We start from the raw sequence: 26,645 nt of genomic DNA on the forward strand, positions 1-26,645 counted from the left end.
AATGAGAGAGTGGATGAGAAAGTAAGTGAATGAATGAATGAGAAAGTGAATGAATGAGAATGTGAATGAGAGAGTGAGTGAATGAGTGAATGAATGAGAGAGTGAGTGAATATGAGAATGAATGGGTGAGAAATTGGAGATATTACGCCAAAATAGATTGTATCGTGTATGATTTTACGTTCATGACTGCGTCCAGATACTGGGTCGTGTTCCACTTCCAGTGTTCTTGGTTAATTTATTCTTCTCAGTCTTTTCTTGCAGCAGAAATATCGTTTTAAATTCCGCCTGTGTGGGTCAGATACCGAATCTCAATTACCTGAACAATAGACTGTACACATGTCAGTGATGGTAATTATACCCACAGATGACTTTATATGCATCAATCATAAATGTAATAGCAGACATAACTCAATGTAAACGCTGGTGAATTCATGATGGGCGAAAATTATAAAGTCTTAAGATAATTGTTACATAATAAACAACATTGATTTCTCAAGGCTGATTCAAATCAGCACAAATTTTTTTTCATAAGTACAAATTTCACAGAATGCACTTCATTATGTCTGTAAATTCTTAATTAGCTGTCAGATAATTGATTTCCTGATCTGAATGTCATTAACTTATTTCATGTCATTATAATTCTTACATTTAAGTATAAATATCAGGAAATCTTACAAATGCTCAGGTTGCTGAAAACATGCTTCGAGGAATGTGTACCGTTGCTTTTAGTTTAGCGTTAGTATTACTAAATGTATCTGTTAAAGAAGTTTGTTGCTTTGGTAGCCAAGGCAATTGTCTTCCCACTAGCAACAAATGCACGGTTTCGGATATAAAGGACGCACGATTTACATACGATGAAGACTCATGTCATGGTAATCATGTTTTGAGTACATGATATGACAACAATTTCTTTTATGTAAGTATTGCAGAGTTTAGTAATGAACTCGAGCAGTTTAATTTATCTAATGAATTTCTTATTTCAGGTCCAGAAAACTGGTATAAAGTACACAGTTGTTGGTACTTATGTGAGGAAGACAGAGGATCGAGACAGTCTCCAATAGATATAGAAACAGAGGAAGCTACTACTGACAAGAGTCTTACGTTTAGTTTCTCAGATGTGTGTACCAGAGTGGACGCCGAATACAGAAACTGTGGCAGCGGTAAGACTTTAAATAGATTTGCATTTACATTATAAAGCATGCATTTCAAATAAAAACAATTCGTAAATGACCAAATCCTCAAATAGCTGTGTTTGTTTTGAATTGACACGGGCAAACAATTATTGAACTCCCATGACTTTAAAAAAAACCCATAGTTTAACTCATTCTTATCAAACCAAGCACTTTGCAATCAGATCCCTTACAAACATATACATGTATATGATTCTATATCCAAGTGCACCGATCGGTACGAGTGAAAAGCAATACTATTCCTGGTTCCTTATTATAAATTATAGGATCAAAAGATGTGGATGGAGCTATTTATGTAGAGATTGATGTGTACTGTTTAAGGTCCAAATAATGGAACTTCGCATTTCTGGACAATGCACAACAATATATTGATGATAAATAGTGTTGTAACATTGTAAATTTAGGGTGATGATTTTAATTTTTTTTAGACATAGATTAGTACAATTGTAAAATTACTGATAACCCAAAAGCAAGGTCGTGGAGTTAATGGAAATTGATAAAGGATCATTAAAGAGAGCTGGACCACTCAGTGATACCCTTATCCGCTGATTTTGATTACTTCAGGGTTGGAAGTTCAGCAACTATTTATTAGTCCCCCCCCCACACCGGTTTGTAGATTTTTTATCCGTAACGACTCTATGGTGAGAACATTGCCTTTCAAGATTGGGAAGAAGTTTTAGATGTTGCACGAGTAGTTAACACTGCCGCGTTCTTGTTAGCGTTGGGACGATATCCTTTCTTTAACCTATCAAAGCAATCCCTAGCTATGTGACCTGTTCGGCCGCACTCATAGCATTTTTTGTCTTTCTTACCTGCACTCGGAAAATATTTCGTCTAAATCTCTGCTGAAGCTGATCTCACGCTGATCTCACACATTGGTCTCCACTCGATAATTTGTGCGATCATAAGAAAATGAAGAAGCACCGTGCGTTTCAATAAACTGTTCGGCTAAATGCGTCATTTTAAAATGTCTTTTGGGTGACGTTCTCGCAGAAAGGTAGCAAGAATGGCCTAACAATCGGTATGAAACACGTCAGACACCATTTGACCCAATGACAAACTTTTGTCAAAGTAGATCATTATAACGACCGTAGAATTTGCGAAATTATTACTTTAAACGAGACTGTTAAAACTCTTGTAACATCGATTTAAAAACTGCCGATCGTAGGCAGAACAAGATTTTGCGTATCGAATCAGTTGAGAGAGATAGATACCATATACAGGTGATAATGGAATATTGCGAGATAACATTTATGGGAAGTTGACGATGGAGAAGCTGAAATCATCCCGTTTATCATACAGTAGACTTGATTGTATTCATGTGCTTTATCATGCGTATAAAAACCAATTTAAAGAAATATATTACAAAAGCATTAATTGATGATTAATACAATGTAAAATAAACATCGAAACCGTGTACCAGAGCTTACCAAAGGATATCTGGTGCGCCATCATTATTTAGGTAGCAGGGGACAGTTTCGCACTGTAGGCCCGGTCAACTTTTTCAAAAAATGGAAATACCCGATATTTGAAGTGATATTACATTTATAATAATGTATACAATAATTTTAGGATGCATGTCAAATATAGCCGAGTGCTTAATAAAAATGTTGATATACAACATGTAGGTGTCACTATGATTCCTTGCATATAGATGGGTGCAAATACGAAACTAAGACACGTGGTCAGTTGCTGAAGAAATTCCGGTGAAAACATGCAGGGTCTAGCAAAAGGTCTGTAGCTGTGAGGGAAGGTGGATGTCCCCATATGAGAGGTAGATTTTTGAGAAGGGCAGATAGGGTTCTTGATTGTGCACAGTGTCTAAATTCCCATGTTTGGTACTGTGATGGTGATGGGGTGGTGCGGATTAGCCCAAATGAGGGAAAATCAAAGTAAAAAAGGGGAACCTGCTCAGAGCATGTTTTGTGCACCAGCACCAGTATTTATAGATTACATGTAATTTAGGGTCATAATTTATTAACTACACTAATATGAAATACAAGTATTGACATAAAAGGGAAATATGATTTTTCATTAGTATGTCATAATCTGACTTTGGTGTATACCCCCTATCCACATGTTTCAAAACCAAAGAAACTGTCCCCTGCCACCTTACAGTTGCATGTGCGATAATGTTACATGTAACTTGTACCAAGAATGTTTCGGTGTATATCGCATCGTTTCACGAAAACGTGGTGTTCAATAACGGCTCAAGTATAGCTAGAGGTCTTTAGAATTAAAAGAGAAGTTTTATCATCTATATAATAACGTCATTTATTCATTTTTCTTAGGACATAGTCCTCACTTTGAAGTAAAGGGAAGCAACAACAAAAAAATATACTTATCTGATGTGCCTAATACTCCACCGAACACGAAATATGTGTTAGACAATGTCCACATCCATGTTGGTCAGGAGGAAGATGAGGGATCGGAGCACTCTATCGATGACACATTTTGGCCAATGGAGGTATGTGTCCTTTTACGTAATTCCAAAATCCACACCACATACAATGTAATAAACGGAAAATTTAATGTTTTGATGTTTAAGATAGAATATATTTCACTCGTGAGACAGAATTTTATTTTCGATATTTTCACTCATGCTTCACATTCGTGAAAATAAATCCTGTCTCACTCGTGAAATAAATTCTATACCGAACAACAAAAACCTCGAATGTCCTCTATTTAATCATTTATTGATTTAACATTGTATCAGTATATTGATAAAGGACATCACGACATCTCCAAAAGAAAATAAATACATGTACATTGAATATGAATGACAAAAGTAGATATCAAAATATTTTCAAAAAATGGTAAGATAAATATCTATTAACGATGAAATAATCGATCGCTGCAGCTTAGCGGTTAGGGCGAGGACTTCGCAACCATTGGTTTCGGGACGATTAGATATATTTAGCTAACCCTTCTCTACTGTCGCATTTTAACGCCTCATATTGACCGATTCGGTGGAGAAAGGGTGAAGAGGTGTTTCGATATAACAAAATGTGGTTTTTTTTTTTTACTATGAGCATTGATACATCTGTGTAAATTGTAAAAGCCATGCATATTTCCAAATAGATTAACAGAAAGCCTGTTAAAATATATATTAATGTTGTTAGAGATAATTCGCATTAAGAACATGTAGGAGACTCCCCAAAATTGTGGAATTTTGTATTTTTTCTGTAAATGTTTAAATATTATTAAAAATCTATATTTTCCACAAATATATCCTATGCGATCACCTTTATTTTTGCACAATTCACGAATCTTTGCTTGAATATTCAATGGAGAAGCATTACCCAAGAATAGAAATCCTTCAAAAAAGCGTCTTTTTATTGGTGCATTTCATGTACACATGATTTACATTGTTGTTTAATCAAATAATGGAAAATTACATGTGAACACAGCAAAATGTTACTTTATTTGATGCTTTCAAAGTAATGGATATCCTATTACCTCCATTCATTTGTAGCACTCTATTAAGAAAACTTGATACCTAAACGCTTTTATATTCAAGTTATGAATGTAACTTGATTAATGGTTATTCAGTCTTTAAGATTTCAGACAGAGAGGTAGTGAAATGATGGAGATACTTTGATTAGAACGAAAACCGCTTGATGGAACCACGGCGCTTTTAATAGTACAACATTACATTCCTCCCGTTCATTTTAGGCACACATGGTTTTTTATGACAGTAAATTCCCCAGTCTTGGTTTAGCAAACTCTCTGGTAGCCATGATGGTGATGATAGAGGTAAGCGAATAATTAAAATATCTTGTTTAATTAATCAGTCTATTATGTTCACGCATTCATAAATTGACTCAAAAAGAGTTTTTTCTGACAATAACAGTGACAATTATTTTAACAGATTGACGGTTCCCCCGTGGCCCCTGACGTGGTAAGCATTCTCGTTGTCTTATATGCGACCTCATCTCTTCTACATATAGTATATCTCATCTCTTCTACATATAGCATATCTAATCTCTTCTACATATAGTATATCTCATCTCTTCTACATATAGCATATCTAATCTCTTCTACATATAGTATATCTCATCTCTTCTACATATAGTATATCTCATCTCTTCTACATATAGCGTACCTCATCTCTTCTACATATAGTATATCTCATCTCTTCTACATATAGCGTACCTCATATCTTCTACATATAGTATATCTCATTTCTTCTACATATAGCGTATCTCATCTCTTCTACATATAGTATATCTCATCTCTTCTACATATAGTATATCTCATCTCTTCTGCATATAGTATATCTCATCTCTTCTACATATAGCGTATCTCATCTCTTCTACATATAGCATATATCATCTCTTCTACATATAGTATATCTCATCTCTTCTACATATAGTATATCTCATCTCTTCTACATATGCAAGGTGAAGATAACGAACAGTGATATAATATAGCTGTGGTGTCGTAATTAGTTTGATGTTAATGGGTTGACTTGACATATGATGATAAATGGACCATATCATTGTTAAAGAGACTTATTTTCTTCATCATTACTTAAATCATCAACTCCATCCATTGAACGACGAAAAGTTGTCTCAGGATTTACAAACGGAAATAACACATTTTTTTTTAAAAAATATAAGTGATTATTGTTGGGGAAATTATTTATGAAAAGGTGAAAATAACTAACAGTGATCAATCTCAGAATTCCTATAAGGAATACAAAATTAGGAGTTAAGTAACCACGGACCCCCGGATATACCAGAGGTGATATTAGCTGCCTAGGATGAGTAAATATCCCCTGTAGACCGGACACACCCGCACATGAGTCTTTTATTTCATGTCATTTTATCATTCAGGAGGCCACACAAGATTGCGATGTTCGGTTCGCTAGCCATTTAGATTTCTTGATGAGAACACATTTCGGCAATTCTGATGAATATTCATTTTTCGAAGGTAATCGAATTGAAGCAAGCATGAATTGCAAATCGAGATAGTCCTTTGTTCTCCTTTGTGAAGAAAGAATTACACAATTCTTATTCTTATTTATCAAAGATGACTCCGATGACTGTACTTTCTATGATGAAGAATGTGTAAAACCAAAATGCGAAGGTGGTGAACACTTGAAAATCTCGCCTAGTGACGTACTACCCAGTGATTGGAGTTTCTATTCGTACAGAGGCTCTCTGACGTCACCTGGATGCAATGAAATCGTGGAGTGGATTGCATTAAAATGTCCTATCAAAGTCTCCAGTGTGGTAAATTTTGATTTTGTCTTTCAAAATCTGTTTGATAACATAAACGTTAATGAAATAGTTATTTTAATTAATCTCATAGTACAGGTTACATGCCCGCTATTTTCATTTAGCATGATGGCTTCTAGATCTCTTGTTTATCAATGGGTAAACGGAATCAGTCATTGTTTTCAGAACCAAAAGAGAGAGAGAATATCATCCGTATTTAAGCGTACATGTAATTTTTTCATACCTAGGCTTTCAACGCCCTTAGGAACATTCCTGTCAACGGGGGAAGTACGCTTCAAACCCACGGAACACGTCGCCCGATTCAAAGCAACGAACTCCCAATCCAGAAGAACTTTGACAAAGAAAAAACTAGACAGCATCCGTGTCCAAAATGATACCGAAATTCTAGCTTTCTGAATATTACATTTTCTTATATCAAAAGTTTTCATATGGATTCTTTCTACAGATAATATATGGTGGATATAAAGCATTTGTACAAGAATTACTATATTTTGGTATCAAAGAGAGAAGCATGTTTTGTCGTGTCACTTTGTGAGGACAGTGAGAAAGGTGAAGCTAACGAAAAGTGATCAATCTCATAACTCCTATAACTAATACAAAATAGAGAGTTGGGCAAACAAGGACCCCTGGAAATACCGGAGGTGTGATAATGTGCCCAGGAGGAGTAAACATCCCCTTTCGACCGGTCACATCAGCCGTGAGTCATATGTCTTGATCAGGCAAACGAGGTAATCCGTAGTCAAAATCAGTGTGAAGCATTGGAATAATATTATAGAAATAGTAGATGAATCATTTTAACTTATAGTCTGCGTGGTAATACCTTGTAATGAAATTTTTATCATGTTGTAATTTTCTGATTCAGTAGGTGACTGTCAATGCATGTTCTGCTACCTATGTGACAATGGGTGGAGGTATATATAAATGATCAACGTAAAATTTCCCTTAGATTGCAGAAGGCTTTATAATATGAAACGTGGTCTATCATATTGTGTTAAAAACGATTTGACCGAATTGTCTCTTCTGCCTTATTGTCTATCATTACATTGCATTTTGCCATCTTATATAAGGTTTCACTTGGACTACATTGATATGCATCATATGATATACATTCTGTTGTTTATTGCGGAAATTACAGCTGCCCGCAGACGTCATTTTTGCGTCCTGACACATTAAAAACTACGTTTTAAAAATGAATATATAGAAAACGTGCATTCTACGATTCGTCTACAGCGGACATTATTTGAATAGTAAAATGCTTTCTTTGGATTGTTAGACGATATATGGCGGTCTCAAACAAACCAGAAAAACCGCGTGTTATGCAAAAAAAACCAAAAAAACCTGCAATGTTTCCGACCTTCATCCCCTGTTCAACAAATCAAAGCATTTAAATTTCTCTGTATTTTTTAAACAAATACATTTAAGTATGTAAAAATGGATGTTATTGACCCGTATGTTATTCAAACGTAACAACTAAAAATCATCTGATCTTGACTTGACTCCATATTTGGTAATGAATTCCATATTTGGACGATGATAAAGTGAAACAGTCCCAGATGAAATAAACCATCGTGTATATGTAATATAGGTATGCGTTCTCAATAATCCTAAATTCAAATAATTGATGGTTTTTTTTCTTTTTACAGAAAACATAGTTTAATACAATTTCAACAATGGCGCGAAATAGGTCGCGCGGTTTGTGGATTGTGCATTTTCACACGCGGACAGGCGGTACTAGAACTACATCTTACTAGATTGAAACAGGATGTGCCTTCACAGTTGCAAATAACAAGATTTCAATAGAAATTCAGCAGAATGCGCACCGTGAATGTAAATATATATAAAGTACTACGTTTTGACATTGCTTTAGATGCGCATATCATGATGGAATATTTATATAATAATGTTACATCTTAAGACTATGCCCAAATAGTAGTCAGGGTTTTTGACACATAGTGTACGAGCCGAGGGGATAAAAAGAAAGAAAGAAAATAAGTACGATATTTAAATGTTTGAAATTTAATAAAAACACTGTTAATTGAAAGACGATAAATAAGTACGCTATTTATTGAAAGGAGATAAATAAGTATGCTATCTTTATATAAAACATAGAAAAGTTCTAATAATTTTCAGCAGTGTCATCATCATTGACTTACTGTGGATCTGTAGATCTCTGGTCTATCCTCATAATTACCCTGAGAATTTAATTCCGCAGCTATCAGACAACGTACTCATTAAACAGTGTACTTATTCATATTTCTATATTCTTTCATTAAATCGCTTGCTCATCTTTCATTCAATAGCGTATACTCATTTATCTTTTTTCCATTGAACAGCGTATTTATTTATCTTCTTTCACTCAATAGAATATTTGTTTATCTTTCTTTCATTTCGATTCTGTGCTTATTTGTCTTTTTTCTGGGAAACAATATGTGAAAGGACAGAGAGAGAGAAAGCAGAGAATGTGTTGGTCTATACTTATAAATTGGAAGATCCCAATACAGTGATCTATATTTATAGATATAAAATACTCTCCGCCTTTTCTTTTCAATTTGTTTTTTCAAAATATCTAGTTGATTGAGATAGGGTATTATTTTTTATCCATGCCTCAAACCTGTCTAGTGGACAGGGAAATATGAAATTGTACGCTTTCTCACCTGTCTATAGTGAACAGGTAAATACTACATCATTAGGTATTTTCTCTCCTCACCAGTGTATAAAGGACAGGTAAATACTACATTGTCTATAGTGGAGAGGTAAATACTACATTATTAGGTATTCTCTCATCTGTCTATAATGAACAGGTAAATACTACATTATTAGGTATTCTCTCATCTGTCTATAGTGGACAGGTAAATACTACATCATTAGGTATTCTCTCATCTGTCTATAATGAACAGGTAAATACTACATCATTAGGTATTATCACACCTGTCTATAGTGAACAGGTAAATACTACATTATTAGGTATTCTCTCATCTGTCTGTAGTACATGTGTAGATAGGGAAATATTAAAATATTCCGTAGTGATTATGGAAATGTTACATTTTATTGTTCAAGTTTCCCCTGTATCAATTTGGAAACGCGATATAGCTGTTTCGGGTGCAGTTGAGGGTCGAAACATTTCAAAGGAATTGATCCATTTTCCGCGCAAAAAGGGGTGTTGCAGATCCGACCGAAATTATTACTTTTTTGTTCAACCAAGTGAATACAATCCCTTAACAGCCTCTAAATATACCACTGAGCTACTTACATGTAACACGAGGTCATTAAGCTGTAACTAGTAATTTAGCCTAAAAGTACACATATGAATTGTTATCTAAACGATAACAAAATAATTAGCACAAGGATACCGACCTAGCCATTGAGCTTGAGAGTTAAACCACGTGACTTTATCAGGTTAACTACTACATTGATATATGATTTATGAAAAATTAAAATGTACCTCAACTACATTAAAAGCGTTCAATGTAGTTTTATCTTTCTAAAACGTCTCCAGCAGTGATTGTAAATAACATTTGCACTGTACTTAATGCGTAAAAAGTTGAACCATAGTCTTAGCATAACATATTTTATCAAATGACTTTGAAAAGTTACTTTGTCAGCCCAAAGGCTAAGACATTTTTAATCAAAGAAATCCCTCGCTAAAAAGATATCAGTAAACAATCCTTCCTCAAATACAAGACAAATCTAACGCATATGAATATAAATGATAAAATAGGATATTAGAGAATATAAATACAAAATATTTTTTAAGTATACAATATAAATTGGAAATTATAAAATACAAATGGAAAATTGTCGCATACAACTCAAGAATCCTTTTAATATCAACTTTAGAGTACTTCTGCGTAGAATCGGAGAGGTTTTTTAACTAAGGATGTTTCTTAAATGACTGATCACCAGATATAAATATTTCCTTTGTCTATTTTTGTTGAAGAAGTATCTGTCTATGATATCAAAAAGTTTAGTCTTTAACTTATCGTGCGGAATGGTCGTGTAAAGTGTCGAATAAGTTTTCATGTTGTTGATTTGAGAAAATGTTTTGTGATTTCAAATAAACTAAACGTTTTTAGAATTTTTTACAATCGGCATTTGATTTGCGCCACTTCTGGCATATGTTGAAGCGTATAATCAAATACTAGTACTGGAACATTTCAGTCTATATGAATTATTCTCCTTTGTATGATATACTGGACACCTTTAGAAAGTCGTCGATATGGTTCTGTGTATAATACACGACCCTTGCTTTGATAAATTGTAATCTTAATGATAACTGAGTGTAAAACTGATAAGAGCACTAAAGATCACGAACGAAGAAGATCAAGACTATGAATGCAGTGGTCATTTTGTCCATTGTACTGTTATCCTACGCAGATGCCGCTAACCGTGAGTGTCACCACCTTAAATATTAGAATCTAATACAAAACTTAGCCATAGGTGATGATATTATCAGGGGTATTTATAAGATATTCTACCACATCTCTGAAACCTTGTTCTGTATTAATGGAACGCTTTCAGATTCATTTCATGATTTATGACTTTAATTCAAGATTCTTGCAAGGATATTTACTTAGCGAATCCCAGCAGCGCTAATGGTACCTACACGATAAACAATCGTAAAAACCAGTCATATAAGGTTTACTGCGAATTTCACAACAACTTCGGATATACCTATGTGTCCAAGAATACTGGCGTTGAAGTGAACATCAACGATCTCTTCACAACAAAGGCACATGTCAAAGTGAGGCACGTGAAGGCAAATGGCGTACAAGCAGAGACGATCATGGAAAACATAAGCAACTACCCGAAACAACCGGTTGGAATTTTCTACAATCAGCACACGGGATACGCGGCATCCGTCAATGCTGCTAATCTAGCTCCGTATCTCTATTTGGGCTTCCTACCCATTAGTCTGGCGAACCATGTCAATCCTCAGGGATACCGCGCCTCGAGTCAAGATTTCAGGTTCACAAACTGTGACAGAAACCCAAACAGCTACTTCGTGTTTTACTTCAATCCTAACCATAAAGCCCCGACTGGGTATGTCAACCATTGCTGCGAGTCAAGCCTCATGCACTCATGGATAACAGTGGCTCAAAACCTACCTTCGGCGTATAATATGCCTGACGAGTTCTACTTTGACTACGAACTTCATTTCGGGGGTTGTGGTGGATACGCATTCATTCATCACCACAATGACATAAACGGCGCTGCCCTTGGTGTGCGTTTTGGTATGTTATTTTCGAAACTGTAGCATGTTGTTTAGAGTCAAATCTTTATTTGCAGATATACACTTACTAAGTATTTCGGTTATTAAAATGGAAGAACTACTGAATAATGAATGTGTCATTTCCGTACTTTATTAACCCCATACTGTACAGCTTAGATAACACTGTTCTGTTCTGCCTCGATTTGTAGAGCAAACAGATCCCTGCCAAAGTGGTCCATGCCAAAATGGAGGTAGTTGCTATTCCGAGGACGAGACCGATTTCTTTTGTGAGTGCCCTGTCGGTTACGAGGGAGATTCCTGTCAACTGAAAGGTAAACATTGCTCTCATTCTCTCTCTTTCTTTTTTGACGAAGATATCCTCTGAAACTTCAAAAATCTTTTTTTTTCCAGGAAATACCGGAAATGGCGGAATAATAGGCTAATCAGAGAAGAAGGAACAATGAAAATTAACATTCCTATTGTAGTTTTGTTTTGTCCATTGCAAAAGCAAATAAAGAGAAAGTGATAGTAGAAAAAAATTTGTTTTGTTTTCCTGACATGCCGGAACCATTTGAGTTAAAACAAAGAAAAAACTCTGAGCTGCTCCATATTACTTTTTCTATAACTAATTATACAATTTTTTATGACACAGTAATTTTTTTCTACTGAAAATAAATGATTAAATCAATAATTTTGTACTACGTTTACAACTTAACAAACATTTTCAAAGGATTGTGTCCGGAATTCAGTTTTGTTCCAGTATTCTTAAACATTATTTTGATTACTTACATCACAAAACTATTGATGTTGTAGAGTGCATTCTGTACGAAGAAGGGTTCAAAAATAAAATTTCTTCAACGAACCATGTCTGGTACCGAAAAAGAGGTAGCTTGAATATCTCGTTAAAATCTCTACAATTATACATCTCAAAAGCTTTGATATCTTATTAAAAACTCTACAGATATGGACAGATTCTGATGGTTCGTGACCCTTATCTTTTCGTCCGGACAATCTCGTAACTCTAAAAAGAAATACAAGATAGGGACTTTACGATATACATGAAAAGGTGAAGATAACGTACAGTGATCAATCTAATAACTCCTATAAGGAATACAGAATTAAGCGTTAGGCAAACACGGACCCCTGGACACACCAGAGAGGAGTAAACAGCCCCTGCTGACCGGTCACACCCGCCGTGAGCACTATATCTTGATCAGGTAAACGGAGTAATCCGTAGTCAAAATCATGATATAAAGAACGGTGTGATAATATGTATGAAACACGTTAGATAGCATTTGACCCAATCACAGGTTTTATCGGTAAACTAGATCGTTATAACGACCATATAATTCTGAAACACGTCAGACAGCTTTTGATCAATGACAGGTTGTATTGGCAAAGTAGATCGTTAGAACAACCACATAATCTCATAAATCCCCTAAAGAATACAGAGGACAAACAGGATCCTGGACACTAGAAAGAGTAAGCATCCCATGTTGGCCGGTCACACCCGCTGTGAGCTTAATATCTTGATCAGGTAAACGGAGTAATCCGTAGTCAAAATTAGTATTCAAACAACGGCCTAGAAAAATGTATCAAACACGTCAGACAGCTTTCGACGTAACGGTAGGTTGTAAATTAAATTGTTAAAACAATCATGAACTTTGCGAAATGCTGCCTTTAGATGAGACTGTTGAAAGTCCTGTAACATCAACTTATCTGTTAATAGCCTGCCTCGATTTTGACAATTGATCCTACGCAGAACATGTTATCGCGTATTGAACAGTTGAGAGAAGTAGCTCGAAATAAAGGACACCACAGAGTCGTCCACTTCTGCTTCATACTTAGATATTTTATTGAAATTAGACATTAACGGCAAACTGACAACTCCACTGTATGACAAACGGGATGATTTCAGCTTCTCCATCGTCAACTTCCCACATTTATGTAGCAATATTCCATTATCACCTGCATATGGCGTTTATATATCTCAACTGATTCGATATGCAAGAGCTTGTTCTGGGTATAGTCAGTTTTTAAATCGAGGTAAGCTACTGACAAACAAGTTGATGGTACAGGGATTTCAACAGTCTCGATTGAAGTCAGCATTTCGCAAATTCTATGGTCGTTATAACGTAGATCGTCAATACAACCTCGCATTGGGTCAAATGCTGTCTGACGTGTTTCATACCGATTGTTAAGCCGTTCTTGGCACACTGATTTTGACTGCGGATGGCTCCGTTTACCTGATCGGGATATGGGGCTCACGGCGGGTGTGACCGGTCAACAGGGGATGCTTACTCCTCCTAGGCACCTGATCCCACCTCTGGTGTGTCCAGGGGTCCGTGTTTGCCCAACTATCTATTTTGTATTGCTTGTAGGAGTTATGAGATTGATCACTGTTCGTTACCTTCACCTTGCATGTAAGTGATAATGGAATATTGCTACATAAATATGGAAAGTTAACGATGGAGAAGCTTAAGTCACCCCGTTTCTCATAAAGCGGAGTTGTTAGTTTGTTGTTAACATCCATGTTCGATAAAATACCTAAGTACGAAACAGATGTGGAATACTCTGTGGTGTCTTTTTTTTCGAGTATACTGAAATATGTTGAATAGACATATGGAGGAAAATGAGCATTGCTTTAAATATGTCAATCGTCGTCAATATACCTGAACGTCTAACACGAGATTTACATTGAGATGAAATATAATAGAAGACTTTCATTGATGGACTTTATGATTGGTACTCGCACTGGACTATAACTTTGGGTACAGAGACTATGTACTGTTAGACACATATCTTTATATTCATTTGAAATAGTATGACAGTTGTTAGTTTTGTAATAACATCATGTACTGTCGTTGACTTCGGATATATTCATGTTTACATCTTGATGAAGTGAAGAAATCAAATCATTCTGTAGTTTGCACTGTATGTGTTACGGGTGTGACCCGTCGACAGGGGATGCTAACTCCTCCTAGGCACCTGATCCCACATCTGGTATATCCAGGGGTACGTGTTTGCCTAACGCTTAATTCTGTATTCTTCATAGGAGTTATGAGATTGATCACTGTACGTTATCTTCATCTTTTTATGTATATTGTATAGTCCTTATCTAGATGTATATGTAAATGGTGAGTAAGAACCATCAATGAAGGTACGAGGTATGTAAAGTGTCCTAACTCTATTTTGATGATGAAACTATGGATAAAGCTGACACTGCTGGCAACTTCTAATTCAGTGGAAATGCCCTTTCGTAGATTTTGAATTTTAGAAATCTGATTAAAAAAACCCACATGTATGGTATTACATATATGCTAACAGTTTTATCTTGATTTAGTTCAATCATGATGAATCGGGACCCTAATGGACACTAATTGATAGTATTGTATGTTTTGGTGGATCAGGGGAATATTCAAAGGAGTTTGCACTAGTGTAAATAAACATGATGTTCTATTTGTATGCTAGGGCAAGCTTTTAATGTACAATGAGAAGTGGGTGTTCAGCGTAGAAGTAATCAATTTTTTATAGATGTAGTATTTTTTCTTTTAGATTCCTGCAAGGATATATATTCTACAAACCGCCATAGTCCAAATGGCACCTACACAATATTCAATCGGAAAAATCAACCTTATAAAGTATATTGCGAATTCCATTCCAAGTTTGGATACACCTATATTTCAAAAAATTCACTCCTTAAAATCGACATGAATGACTTGTTTACTACAACAGAACATGTCAAAATACGACACGTCAAAGCAGATGGTGTTCAGACTGAGACTGTTTTAGAGAACATTGAGCGATATAAAAATATCTCGCTCGCTATATTTTACAATCATCATCCTGGATATGCCACACCAATTAATTCCGTAACATTAGCCCCATATCTATACTTGGGGTTCCTTCCAATACAAATAGCTAGTCATGTTGGGGACGTACAAGGATATCGAGCATCAAACCAAGATGTCCTCTTCACGAACTGCGATGCACAACCTAACAGTTATTTCGTATTTTACTTCAACCCCGGCCAAAAGGCAAATGCCGGATATGGTAGTGGTTGGTACACCTCTGTGTTCATAAACGAATGGATTTCCCTAGGCAACACTCTTTCGTCGGCGAGCAGTATGCCACCTGAGTTTTATTTCGACTACGAGATTCACTTTGGAGGCTGCGGTGGATACAAGTTTCATCATCAAGAAGAAAACAAAGATGGTGCCGCTCTTGGTTTACGATTCGGTATTTATATTTATGAGGGCTTTTCTTATTTTCTATTTCGGTGACTCTGGGTGTATTTTCAACACCCACAGAATTCCTATACAATACCGTTTAAGGAGGTACTCTACATCCTCATAATGTCTGACTTCCTTTAAAAACATGGAGGAAAAAATCAATATCAGCAATATTTGACTTTTCCTGTTCAATTCAAGTACATGTAGCTCAGTAGGTTAGCATATCGACTGATTGATTTTTTCCTAAGAGGAAAAAAAAGCATACCGATTGCTGAACTGTAGGTCGCTAGTTCGAGTCCAGCAGGAGTTTTTAATTTTCTCAGATTATCTTCTACTAGAACTGTATTTTTTGACAAAATAAAGTAAATTTCAAATTTTCAATTTCAAAATATTGTTGTACATATCCTCCACTTTTCATCTACATCAAATTTCTCTGGTGTAGTACACCTCCTTAAACAGCGATATTTAGTATAACTTTGAAAAATTGGAGGCATGTAATCCAATTAAGAACTTGAACACTTGTTCCAAAAGAGACTTTTCAACTCAAGTTAATATTGTAGCTATAACCCCAATGTTTTAGTATAGTATGATTTCATTGTAGATGAATATGATCCCTGTGTATGTTCTCCGTGTCAAAACGGCGGGAGTTGCAGATCGCCATCTGACACTCAATTTATTTGTGATTGTGCACGTGGCTATACCGGAGACACATGCGCAAATTTAAGTAAGAATGTTATATTCCATTCATTTCATATAGTCTTAAATCATCATCGATATATGCATTGTACATGATGCCCTCTAACCGGAAGTTGTTATTTGTCGAGTCGGTGACATCTATTATAACGAGAGTCCGTGAGGATTAATACTGCGCTACACATCATATAAATGCGTCATATTGTAATTCTTTTTACTGGGTGAGTGTAAATACAAACATTGGAAAAATCAGACATACTATGTTTGTGACGTCGTTTTTCTATTACGTCATTTCCCATTGGGGATCCGGCTTAGAATAGGTCGTCAGTACCCCATGCTTTTCGTAAGAGGTGACTAAATAGGGCGGTCCTTCCGATGAGGGGCAAAAACCGAGGTCCCCTGTCACAGCAGGTTTGGCAAGATAGGGATCCCTCCCTGCTCAATGACCATAAGAGCCGAGTACAGGCGTAAATTTTGCAGCCCTTTACCATCAGTTGTAACATTTTCATATGAGTGAAAACTTCTCGAGAGGGACGATAAACAATATACCATCAATCATTCCATGGATATGGGTGAAAGACTCTCGAGAGGGACGTTAAACAATATACCATCAATCATTCCATGGATATGGGTGAAAGACTCTCGAGAGGGACGTTAAACAATATACCATCAATCAGTCCATGGATATGGGTGAAAGACTCTCGAGAGGAACGTTAAACAATATAAAATCAATCAATTACGTCATCTTTGCGATAAGCAATCATATGACCAAGTCAAAATTACAATATGACACATCTCAGATTCTCACACATAGAAGCTAGAGATACATCTCAGATTCTCACACATAGAAGCTAGAGACACATCTCAGATTCTCACACATAGAAGCTAGAGACACATCTCAGATTCTCACACACAGAAGCTAGAGACACATCTCAGATTCTCACGCATAGAAGCTAGAGACACATCTCAGATTCTCACACATAGAAGCTAGAGACACATCTCAGATTCTCACACATAGAAGCTAGAGATACATCTCAGATTCTCACACATAGAAGCTAGAGATGCATATTACTTGTCCACTCATCCATAAAATATAGGTCAGAAGCTCCATCCAAATGTTTAATGGTTGACTGCATCATCTATCAGCCATACATCACCGAAGCAATTTTGTACCACGAAAAATCTAGTTATTGTGGAATGGACTTAATTATTGGGGAAAAAACCCAATAGCCTGTTCACTCATTCAGAAAATGTAGACCAGCATTCCATTGATGAATAGTCAAGTGCATCCATCAGAGGAATAATCTATGTAAGCTAGCACTGTGTAAGGTTAATCGTTTCTTGGAAATCGGGAAATCGACCAGTTATATAACTTTAAACTGTAGTTAAACACTATAATCTGGCCACTCTTCTAGGTTAGATAGGTCAAATGCATCAACACAGTCATGCGTGTGCGTCACAAACTGTAGATACGCCATCTATGCGTAGTGTTTTGAGGGGGTTTTTTTGGGCGGGGGGGGGGGGGGGGTCATTAAAAAAAATACTGTCTTGTTCACCGATGTTGATGACGCCAGGTTGTCATGGTAACTTTCAAGGTACATGTACAATCCTCTAGAATATATGCAGTGTATAGATTCCATGGATAAGTGATTGTCATCGTTTTAATTTTCTCGATACATTTCTCCCAGTCAAGTTATTATGTACTAAACTAAACAATATCTAATTGTACTTAATCAATACTGAATGAATGTCATGCCCAAACACCTGATTTCACGCGTATCAATTTGGATATAAGAATTGATCCGAAAAAAATCCCTACCGTAAATCAAGAAATTGATGAATCGATGACGCATTGTATATTTTTTTTCTATTTCAGGCCCAAATCTGTAGTAAACTTTGGAGTCTTCACGACACCGTTGCACAGTCTATTAGGTATACCTATGAGATCATGAAATAATGCAATGCTAAAAATATATTCAGACGATTTAATGAGACACAAAACATTCACATTGTGGCAGTTTATTCAAATATTATTTGATATAACATAATTAAAACAACATAATTAAAATATTCGACATATATATTAACAAAAACGATCGATAACAATCTCTAAGTTCTATTCCAGAACAATGTAGGTATATTGCAAATGTATCACAGACTCGATATCACATATAAAAGAATATTGAAACTCATTGTTAAAAGTTTCACATGAATAGGAACCATTTTGTCATAAAATTAGTTTTCGCGGAAAACGATTTTCTTTATTTCTTGAAATGATTTCAAACATATTTTCCATCTTTATCTTTCATCACGAATTAATAGTATATACAAGTAATGTGTATGCAAACCTTATAATTTCAGAAAATGGGATTGCTTAGAAGATGTATTGGCAACAACCACAAATAGCAGAATAATTGTACATATTCTAAAGATTCGTTGTCAATGACAACTAAATTATCCCACAGTTTTATTGATCGAAAGTCACAGTATCATGTAACTTCATAATAAATGTATAGTACACAAAAGCAGTTTCATTCCTGTTGTGGTAAAATATGATATACACATATCCTAGTGATGTAAATTATTAAAGTCGTAAAATATATCGCCCAACTTTGTACCGGAATTTGAATACAAACAGGAAAACGATTTACAATGGTTCACTCGGGTATAAACGAGAACTATTTTGGAATAAATCGTTGATATTTAATTCTGTCTCCAGATTCTCCCAGCCATACACTGTATCACGGACGTCATTACCAGTGCACATTGATGAACATTTCAGAATTGACATTGCATTTGCTACAGAGACATTTACAATAATGCCCCCCACATAAATCCGCTACGTTCGCTCCGCTAACATGAAGCTGAGTCCGATAATAAGGCCGATGAGGAGAGAAATTGTTAGAACACAGAATACAATTATGATGGTCTTACTGCTGGCGGTCCTCGTTCGGACTGTTCCAAGATCCTACAACACAATAGCGATCAATTTCAACGCAAAATTCAATCAACCATTAAATTTGTAAAAGAATGTCATAACTCTGTACTTTTACGTCTTTCTGAACAACCATCAAAATGTATATCTCAAACGGTACAATAAATTATTCATTTAGGGTTTTTAAATTCAAACTATATCCATTGACCTAACATTACAACGGTTATTTTATATCTTTATCAATGACATATATAACATTTATCTGTCTAGATCCAATTAACAATTGTTTGACATGTGCTCTAGATGTAATTCTAGCAAACACAGACTCTGCAATGCCTAATTCGATATAAGCTGAGTCAGTATTTTGATATATCTGAGAGAAAAATCTGCAAACCCTATGTCTCCGAATACGTTGATGGGCGTGATCACTAGACCTGTAATACTTCGAAAGGTCTCGGGGACTTATATAGCGGTCGTTGTATCCGGGAAGTGTATCTGTGTATGGTGGCGGATTCAAAGGCACGGCTCCGGTTGGAGTGTACCACACCCCTCCGATACCAGACGTTCGAAGTGTGTTACCAGGAGTGACCGAACGCCCAGCGACATCATGATAGGAAGGCGGCAAGTCTCCTGTTAATACAACAACATCCACCTGTTACGTGATCAAGTTACATGATGTTTCCTACTAAATAATTTCATACACAGGTGGCAGAAGACTCCGAGTAAGCTCTTCCAAATTTAGTATGATGAAACAGTAGACAATATAGTAGTTTGTTTAGATTCATTTTGGAATTTTTTTATTGCAAGTTAAATTACATATGAATAAATAAAAAAAAAATCGGGGACCGGAAACCTCTTCCATAACAAAGTACAATATCCAACTCTTCCCAAATCTCGGAACGGAAGTCCCTCAAAATCGAATCAACTCCTGCAATCAAGAGGCTCACCTTGATAATATTTAGGATTCACTCTTAATGTAACCCTCTTGATAAATGGAGTGACAGACTAACAAACAAATCGAATCAAAAATGTACAGAACGCTTGGTACATGTAGCAAGGGACAGTTTCGCACTATAGGCCCGATCGGTCAACTTTCTTTAAAAATGGAGATACCCCATATTTACAGTGATATTACATGTGTAAAAATTTATACAATAATTTTAGGATACATGTCAAATGTAGCTGAGGGCTTGATACAAATATTGATATACAACATGTAGGTATCACCATGATTCCTAGCATATAGATGGGTGCAAATACGAAACTAAGACACGTGGTCAGTTGCTGAAGAAAGCCCGGTGAAAACATGCATGGTCCAGGAAAAGGTATGTAGCTGAGAGGGAATGTGGATAGCCCCATATGAAAGGTAGAATTGTAAGAAGGGCAGAGAGGGTTTTTGATTGTGCACAGTGTCTAAATCCCCTCGCTTGCTACTATGATGGTTGTGTGGATTGGCCTATATGAGAGCCAATCAAAGCAAGAAAGTGTCCTTGCTCAGAGCATGTTTCGTGCACCAACACTAGTATGCATAGCTTACATATAATTTAGGGTAATACTTTATTTACTACACCAATATGAAATACAATTATGACATTAAAGTGAAATGCGATTTTTCATTAGTCTGTCATAATCTGACTTTGATGTATACCCCCTACCCACATATTTCAGAATTTAAAAAAAAAACTGTCTCTGCCACCCATGTTATTCTACAAAATTAGATCGTTACATCGCCTTTGTTCCGTATATAAACTAGAAAACTTGTAATGATTTTATATCATGATATTTCAAATTCTTCCATCTATGTATTTATGATGTCCAATTGTATATTGTTTGAATGTTCAAATAAAACTTTTAAAATGGTGTCCTATTGAATCCGGAACAATTTGATATTCTAAATGAATATTAGAGAGATCTAATGCTAACACGTGTATAAGAGAGAAAAGTTTGGGCTACATCTTTTACCCTCGCCCGCTAATTTTTGCACATTGTATGGAAACTTGTTATTGTAATCACTTTAACTTTTCTTATTATTTCAGTTCTTCCATAAAATTTCCAAAATGTTTACTTTAAACGAGGCTGATGAAACCTCTGTAACATCAACATATTTGTCAATAGCCACCCTCATTTTAAAACCTTATCTTACACAGAACAGAACACTAGACTTTCAAACGTTCAGGTAGGCATTTAAAGTATTTAAATTGTTCAAAAGGATATCAATATTTGTCAAAATAAATGTTTTTGAATATATTTCATGTACGGGTATTTCATATTTCAATTAAAATATCAAAAAATAAAGATATACTTTTAAAACTGTCTTACATAAGTGCAATGCACTCATAATTATCTACGTATTTAATAATATCTTGTGACAGGCGTGAAAGGACCTCTACCTTTCTGAAACCCTGACAAGCAAACTTCCATTATTTTCAAAACACTCCATCATATTTACATTAAGTTCCAATTCAATAAAATTTAATGCTGAAACCTTTTCACTACCTATTTAGATCTGAATTAGTATACCGGTACCTGTTGCTTTACAATCCACATTTCTCTAGCTCTGTCTCCTGGTGCCGTAATTAATCCCGTGCTTTGCAGTACGTGACTTTATCATTTTCCTGTATTCCACAGTTTATGGTTATTTAACGGTTGATTAGATGAACGCATGCATTTTCAAAAGGTATTAAACATGTGGGTGTTAATTCCATGCCTACTTTTATACAGGTGTCTGGGGAACCTGAATTATTCAGTGGAATCCAAGACGCTTTTTCAACAAATACTTTATTTTGTCGTTTGATATATTTGAAAAGTACCAATTTTTGTCTCCAATAGAATGGCAATACTTTGTGACTGACAAAAGAAGGAGAATATAGTTATTTTGTAGGATGTTGTGAACTTCCCATCCTTTTGGGGGCTATTTTATATACCCTACCCCATATTGATTAAGGGAAAAAATACAAAGATCACTTTCTCTTGCTTTTACTATGGATGCCCCTATGCTAACTATGTAATGATGTATCTAATTGCATCAGTGTTAATAAAAGAGTACTAGTCCAAGAAATCTATGTAGTAGAGAACATGGCAAAAAAACATTCAATATTTTTTTTTAATCAAGATCTACCTAATAACCTCATTGAAATTGCCACTGCTCAATTACCATTATATGGAGAAAAAAGGTCAAGGTCACAGTGACCGAATATAGAATGAAAATTTCAGAAATATTTGGTTTCCGGATGATAACTCAGTTTAAATCCGAATCAAATGATACCTACAGATATTGTTATGTGCCAGATAAGGAAGATCCTTATTGATTTTGGAGCAAATAGGTCAAAGGTCAAGGTCACAGTGACTGAAAATAGATTTAAAATTCCCAAACATTTTGGTTTCCGAAGGATAACTTAATTTTTTTTAATTTGAATCAAATGAAACTTGGATATATTGTTGTATACCAGCAAATCAAGGCTCCTATTGATTTTGGAGAACAAAGGTCAAGGTCACAGTGACTGAAAATAGATTGAAAACTTCAGACAAATATGGTTTCTGGACAGTAACTCGAAAAGTTTAAAACTGAAATTAGTTCTTCACAATTATAAATATAACACATCATTCCTGACTTTACAATGTATCCCATGCAACTCGGCTCATGTACCCCTGGGTGCATATATAGATTTTTTTTTTTACTTATTTTACAATGATTACTGTATCTAATCTAATGTCACCGGCACGCGTCATCGTCTGTAACCTGCACATATCTCTATATATTGTCGAGGCTGATGGAAGTCGTGGATTAAAACAGAAGAACACAGTGCATTTATTTTCATAAAATCTTCAAACCTAATATAATTGCAATGACATGTATTACAGTTGTTTGGGAATGGTGGGTCTGTTTGCACTCTTGTTTAGGAACGGCGGGTGTGTTTATACAGCTCTTTATGTAAGATGGATCAGTTTCACGCACATATACATGGATTTTCCTATGAAAACCTGTAAACAATATCGATAATGGCGACTATGCACTGTAATAAGAAAAGACCATGCAAATGTACAATCCTATATGTTTTGCAAGAAATTACACTCGTTTCATTGTTCCTTCGTTGCGCTCTATTCATTCAAAATAAGTTTCAATTACCGTGTTACATACATAATTAATCACAATGAAGTTAATTCGTTTTTACCTTTAATATCAAATCAGCTTTGCCTACTCAGTGGAAAACGTGTCTTTGTATTTACAGTATTATGTTAAATGTCATGACCACGTGCATTATACTCGGACTGACTCAGACAAAGATATCTGTCTTCAATTCACATTTACTAAATTTTTTATATTTCGTTATATAGCTAAATATGATGCTCGAATGAATCATTCACAATGCTGTAACTACGGCTCTTAATTACAGAAACGGAAATGCGCATAGAAACTATATGTAAGTTTGCGCTTTATAAATGAATAAGATATTAATAAATGTACCAACATTTTAGATATAAATGCATGTATTTTGACAATTGTACTGACTGATTGATAGGCCTTAATAGTATTTTCTGAATAAAGGTTGATAAGTATTTGTTGATTTGTATTTGATTAAACTTTTCTGATTCAATAATCTAAATGTGATTTCAATACTAGTTATATTTCTTAAACAATTTAAATGCCTCCTTGTGATACAAACACATGTAAAGGAACTCGTAACCCGCGCTGTTACAATCGTACACGACGATTGTCACTACATCAAACACGAGTTTCTAATTTCTAGCAATGGTCGCCTACTTGTTGAAGGTGAAACTGTTTCAATGAAAGATATATGACCTTATACACAAGGACGGGTACATAACAACATATATTACTCTGTATTCTGTTCAGGTAACACTTAAGGTCACAGTTCAGTTTTACATTTTCTCAGTTACTTCATCTTTATTGCCATTTTGTTATTGATTTGTTATAACCCCTGTTATCAAAGATTCATTATAACAATATTTATATCACCCTTATATTCAAGATCTAGTATAACAATATACATGTATATATATATATATATATATATATATATATATATATATATATATATATATATATATATATTACCCTTATATTAAAGATCCATTATGACAATATTTATATCGCCCTTATATCCAAGATCTAGTATAACAATATATGTATATATATATATATATATATATATATATATATATATATATATATAACCCTTATATTAAAGATCCATTATGACAATATTTATATCGCCCTTATATCCAAGATCCATTATAACAATTTTCCTCATATTTACGCGTGTAATATACAGATATCCTGTGAAAGAAAAATATAAAAAGATGTTTCTACCTTTCACATCACGTGACATACGTGTAGTGATTGAGTGACTATGAACTCGATACTTATTTTTCTAATTTTCTGGTATCTCACCAGCTCTACTACATCGTAGTCCCTCTACCAATGTTCCATGTGTCTCTGGTGTAAAGTGTCACACTCTAATGTAGATCTAAATGAAATTCGAGCCCTTGTATATGTATTTTTTGCATCCCTTGGGTGGAATTACCTTATATTTCATGGCTTCTCATAAGAGTCTTATAATCTATATTGCCTTTGTAATATACTCAGTATGACAATTCTACATGTATATCGCTCCAATGTTAAGGATTCATTATAACAATACATTTGTCGTGTATTGAAAACGTAACGAAGAGGAACTCATTTATTTATACTAATATCGTTTTTGAAAGATTCTATTTCAGGAAAACAGAATTTACAGCACAACTTGTCCTGTCGTCTGTTCCTATCATCAAAGATAAAATTCTCAGAAACACATATTTGTACATGCCTGTTCTTTCCCCCTTTTTAATGTTTAATGGAAAAACCTACGTACAATTTTGAGATTTGAAACCCCAATCAGATAAATCGATACAATGATATGACATGATATGAGTCCACAAATTGTCTAATATTAAGAGTGCCACTGTCTGCTACTCACCACCAACAGGGGTAACCTGTGTCATCACTGTATCATGGTCTCTATCCAGTCACAAAAACACCTGGTAGTTTATACACATATAGGGTTTGCATGGTTGCCACTCTGAATAGTTCTACTGGGTGACTATCCAATTGTCAATTCAAACTGTCCCACACATCAAAGGCTCAGCGAAAAATCAGATATTTAAATTTGGGAGATTTTGTCGTCCGTTGATTCTTACGAAGTACTGTCGCTTGATTTTTTTCAATTATCTGCCAAATGAAAGAACTTTAAATTCGTGAATTACATATATAAACACAGATCTTAGTTCTGCTTTTTAAATGCTAACCGTCTGATTGTGGCCAGCAGACCAGAACTTCCCATTTCTAATCGATTCAGCCGACATACAATCCCCTTCAATGTCGATTCCCATTCAGTTCATGCGATCAATACTTGATTTCTTATATTCGTATTTGTTCGAAGATTTTTGCTCTCTTTTTAAAAGCGATAGCAAATGCATTAGTGCAATTTGCATAACAACTTGAATAATATTTTATTATTCTCTTACGGTGTATGCCGAAAGCTGGCAAGAAACCTTTTCTATCAAAATATTTTTTACTTTTCCATCTCTTTGTCAGACTTGTGTTATTGTGTATCGTACAATGTGAAGTTAAGCAAATATATTCACCCTGATGATTGGATGAATTTGACGAGTGTGATAAAAGTCACAAGAGACAAAGGGTTATTTCATAAATACACGTGTACATTTATTTCTTGTTTGTTCACTTAGAGCAGGTGCACGTAGACAGATAATCTCTGCGAGTGTATCTGCAGCGGCTGACTGAATCTATTGTCATGTCAATTATTGTGACGTATTTAGTCAGAGTCGAGTGAATTACGTTTATTGTGACGTATTTAGTCAGAGTCGAGTGAATTACGTTTATTGTGACGTATTTAGTCAGAGTCGAGTGAATTACGTTTATTCTGGAATAATTCTAAGATTCTAATTTCTCAAGATTTTAATTCCTTCGTTAAAACATTGTTGATACGTTGATAATTTTGATCACGAAGGTTTTCTATATCATGTTGGAAAAAAATCTTTGGGCAATGTACCTGTATATATGCATATTGTATAGTATAACAATTCTATACAATACACTACATACATATACATTAAGCAGTGTAT

General features: G+C 35.0%; 4 protein-coding genes across 4 annotated transcripts in view; 3 read left to right on the plus strand and 1 right to left on the minus strand.

Moving 5' to 3' along the window:
- The first annotated feature begins 670 nt into the window (after positions 1-670).
- On the plus strand, positions 671-6,914 carry LOC125645563 (nacrein-like protein). The gene is made up of 8 exons (XM_048871160.2): positions 671-872; positions 984-1,160; positions 3,482-3,657; positions 4,866-4,946; positions 5,062-5,091; positions 6,029-6,125; positions 6,225-6,427; positions 6,661-6,914. The coding sequence occupies exons 1-8, from the start codon at positions 698-700 to the stop codon at positions 6,805-6,807; spliced, it is 1,086 nt and encodes a 361-aa protein (XP_048727117.2). The 5' UTR covers positions 671-697; the 3' UTR covers positions 6,808-6,914.
- Positions 6,915-10,722: 3,808 nt separating this feature from the next.
- On the plus strand, positions 10,723-12,174 carry LOC125645565 (uncharacterized). The gene is made up of 4 exons (XM_048871163.2): positions 10,723-10,819; positions 10,984-11,664; positions 11,852-11,974; positions 12,054-12,174. Exons 1-4 carry the CDS (start codon positions 10,762-10,764, stop codon positions 12,083-12,085), a joined length of 894 nt encoding a protein of 297 aa, XP_048727120.1. The 5' UTR covers positions 10,723-10,761; the 3' UTR covers positions 12,086-12,174.
- A 2,622-nt stretch (positions 12,175-14,796) lies between these two features.
- Positions 14,797-18,491, plus strand: LOC125647461 (uncharacterized). The gene is made up of 4 exons (XM_048874133.1): positions 14,797-14,809; positions 15,198-15,881; positions 16,476-16,598; positions 18,444-18,491. The coding sequence occupies exons 1-4, from the start codon at positions 14,797-14,799 to the stop codon at positions 18,455-18,457; spliced, it is 834 nt and encodes a 277-aa protein (XP_048730090.1). The 3' UTR covers positions 18,458-18,491.
- Positions 18,492-18,570: 79 nt separating this feature from the next.
- LOC125645567 (uncharacterized) overlaps positions 18,571-26,645 on the minus strand; it is an 8,835-nt gene continuing 760 nt past the window's right edge. The window contains exons 1-3 of the mRNA XM_048871164.2: positions 25,481-26,645; positions 19,897-20,132; positions 18,571-19,535 (exon numbers count right to left, since the gene is read on the minus strand). The exon at positions 25,481-26,645 is cut by the window's right edge and continues 760 nt beyond it. Coding sequence (XP_048727121.1) covers positions 19,407-19,535; positions 19,897-20,132; positions 25,481-25,505 — 390 coding nt within the window. The 5' untranslated portion in view covers positions 25,506-26,645 and the 3' untranslated portion in view covers positions 18,571-19,406. The remainder of the gene's footprint in view (positions 19,536-19,896; positions 20,133-25,480) is intronic.

Source organism: Ostrea edulis, chromosome 6, assembly GCF_947568905.1.
Source record: "Ostrea edulis chromosome 6, xbOstEdul1.1, whole genome shotgun sequence".
NCBI classification, from domain to species: domain Eukaryota; kingdom Metazoa; phylum Mollusca; class Bivalvia; order Ostreida; family Ostreidae; genus Ostrea; species Ostrea edulis.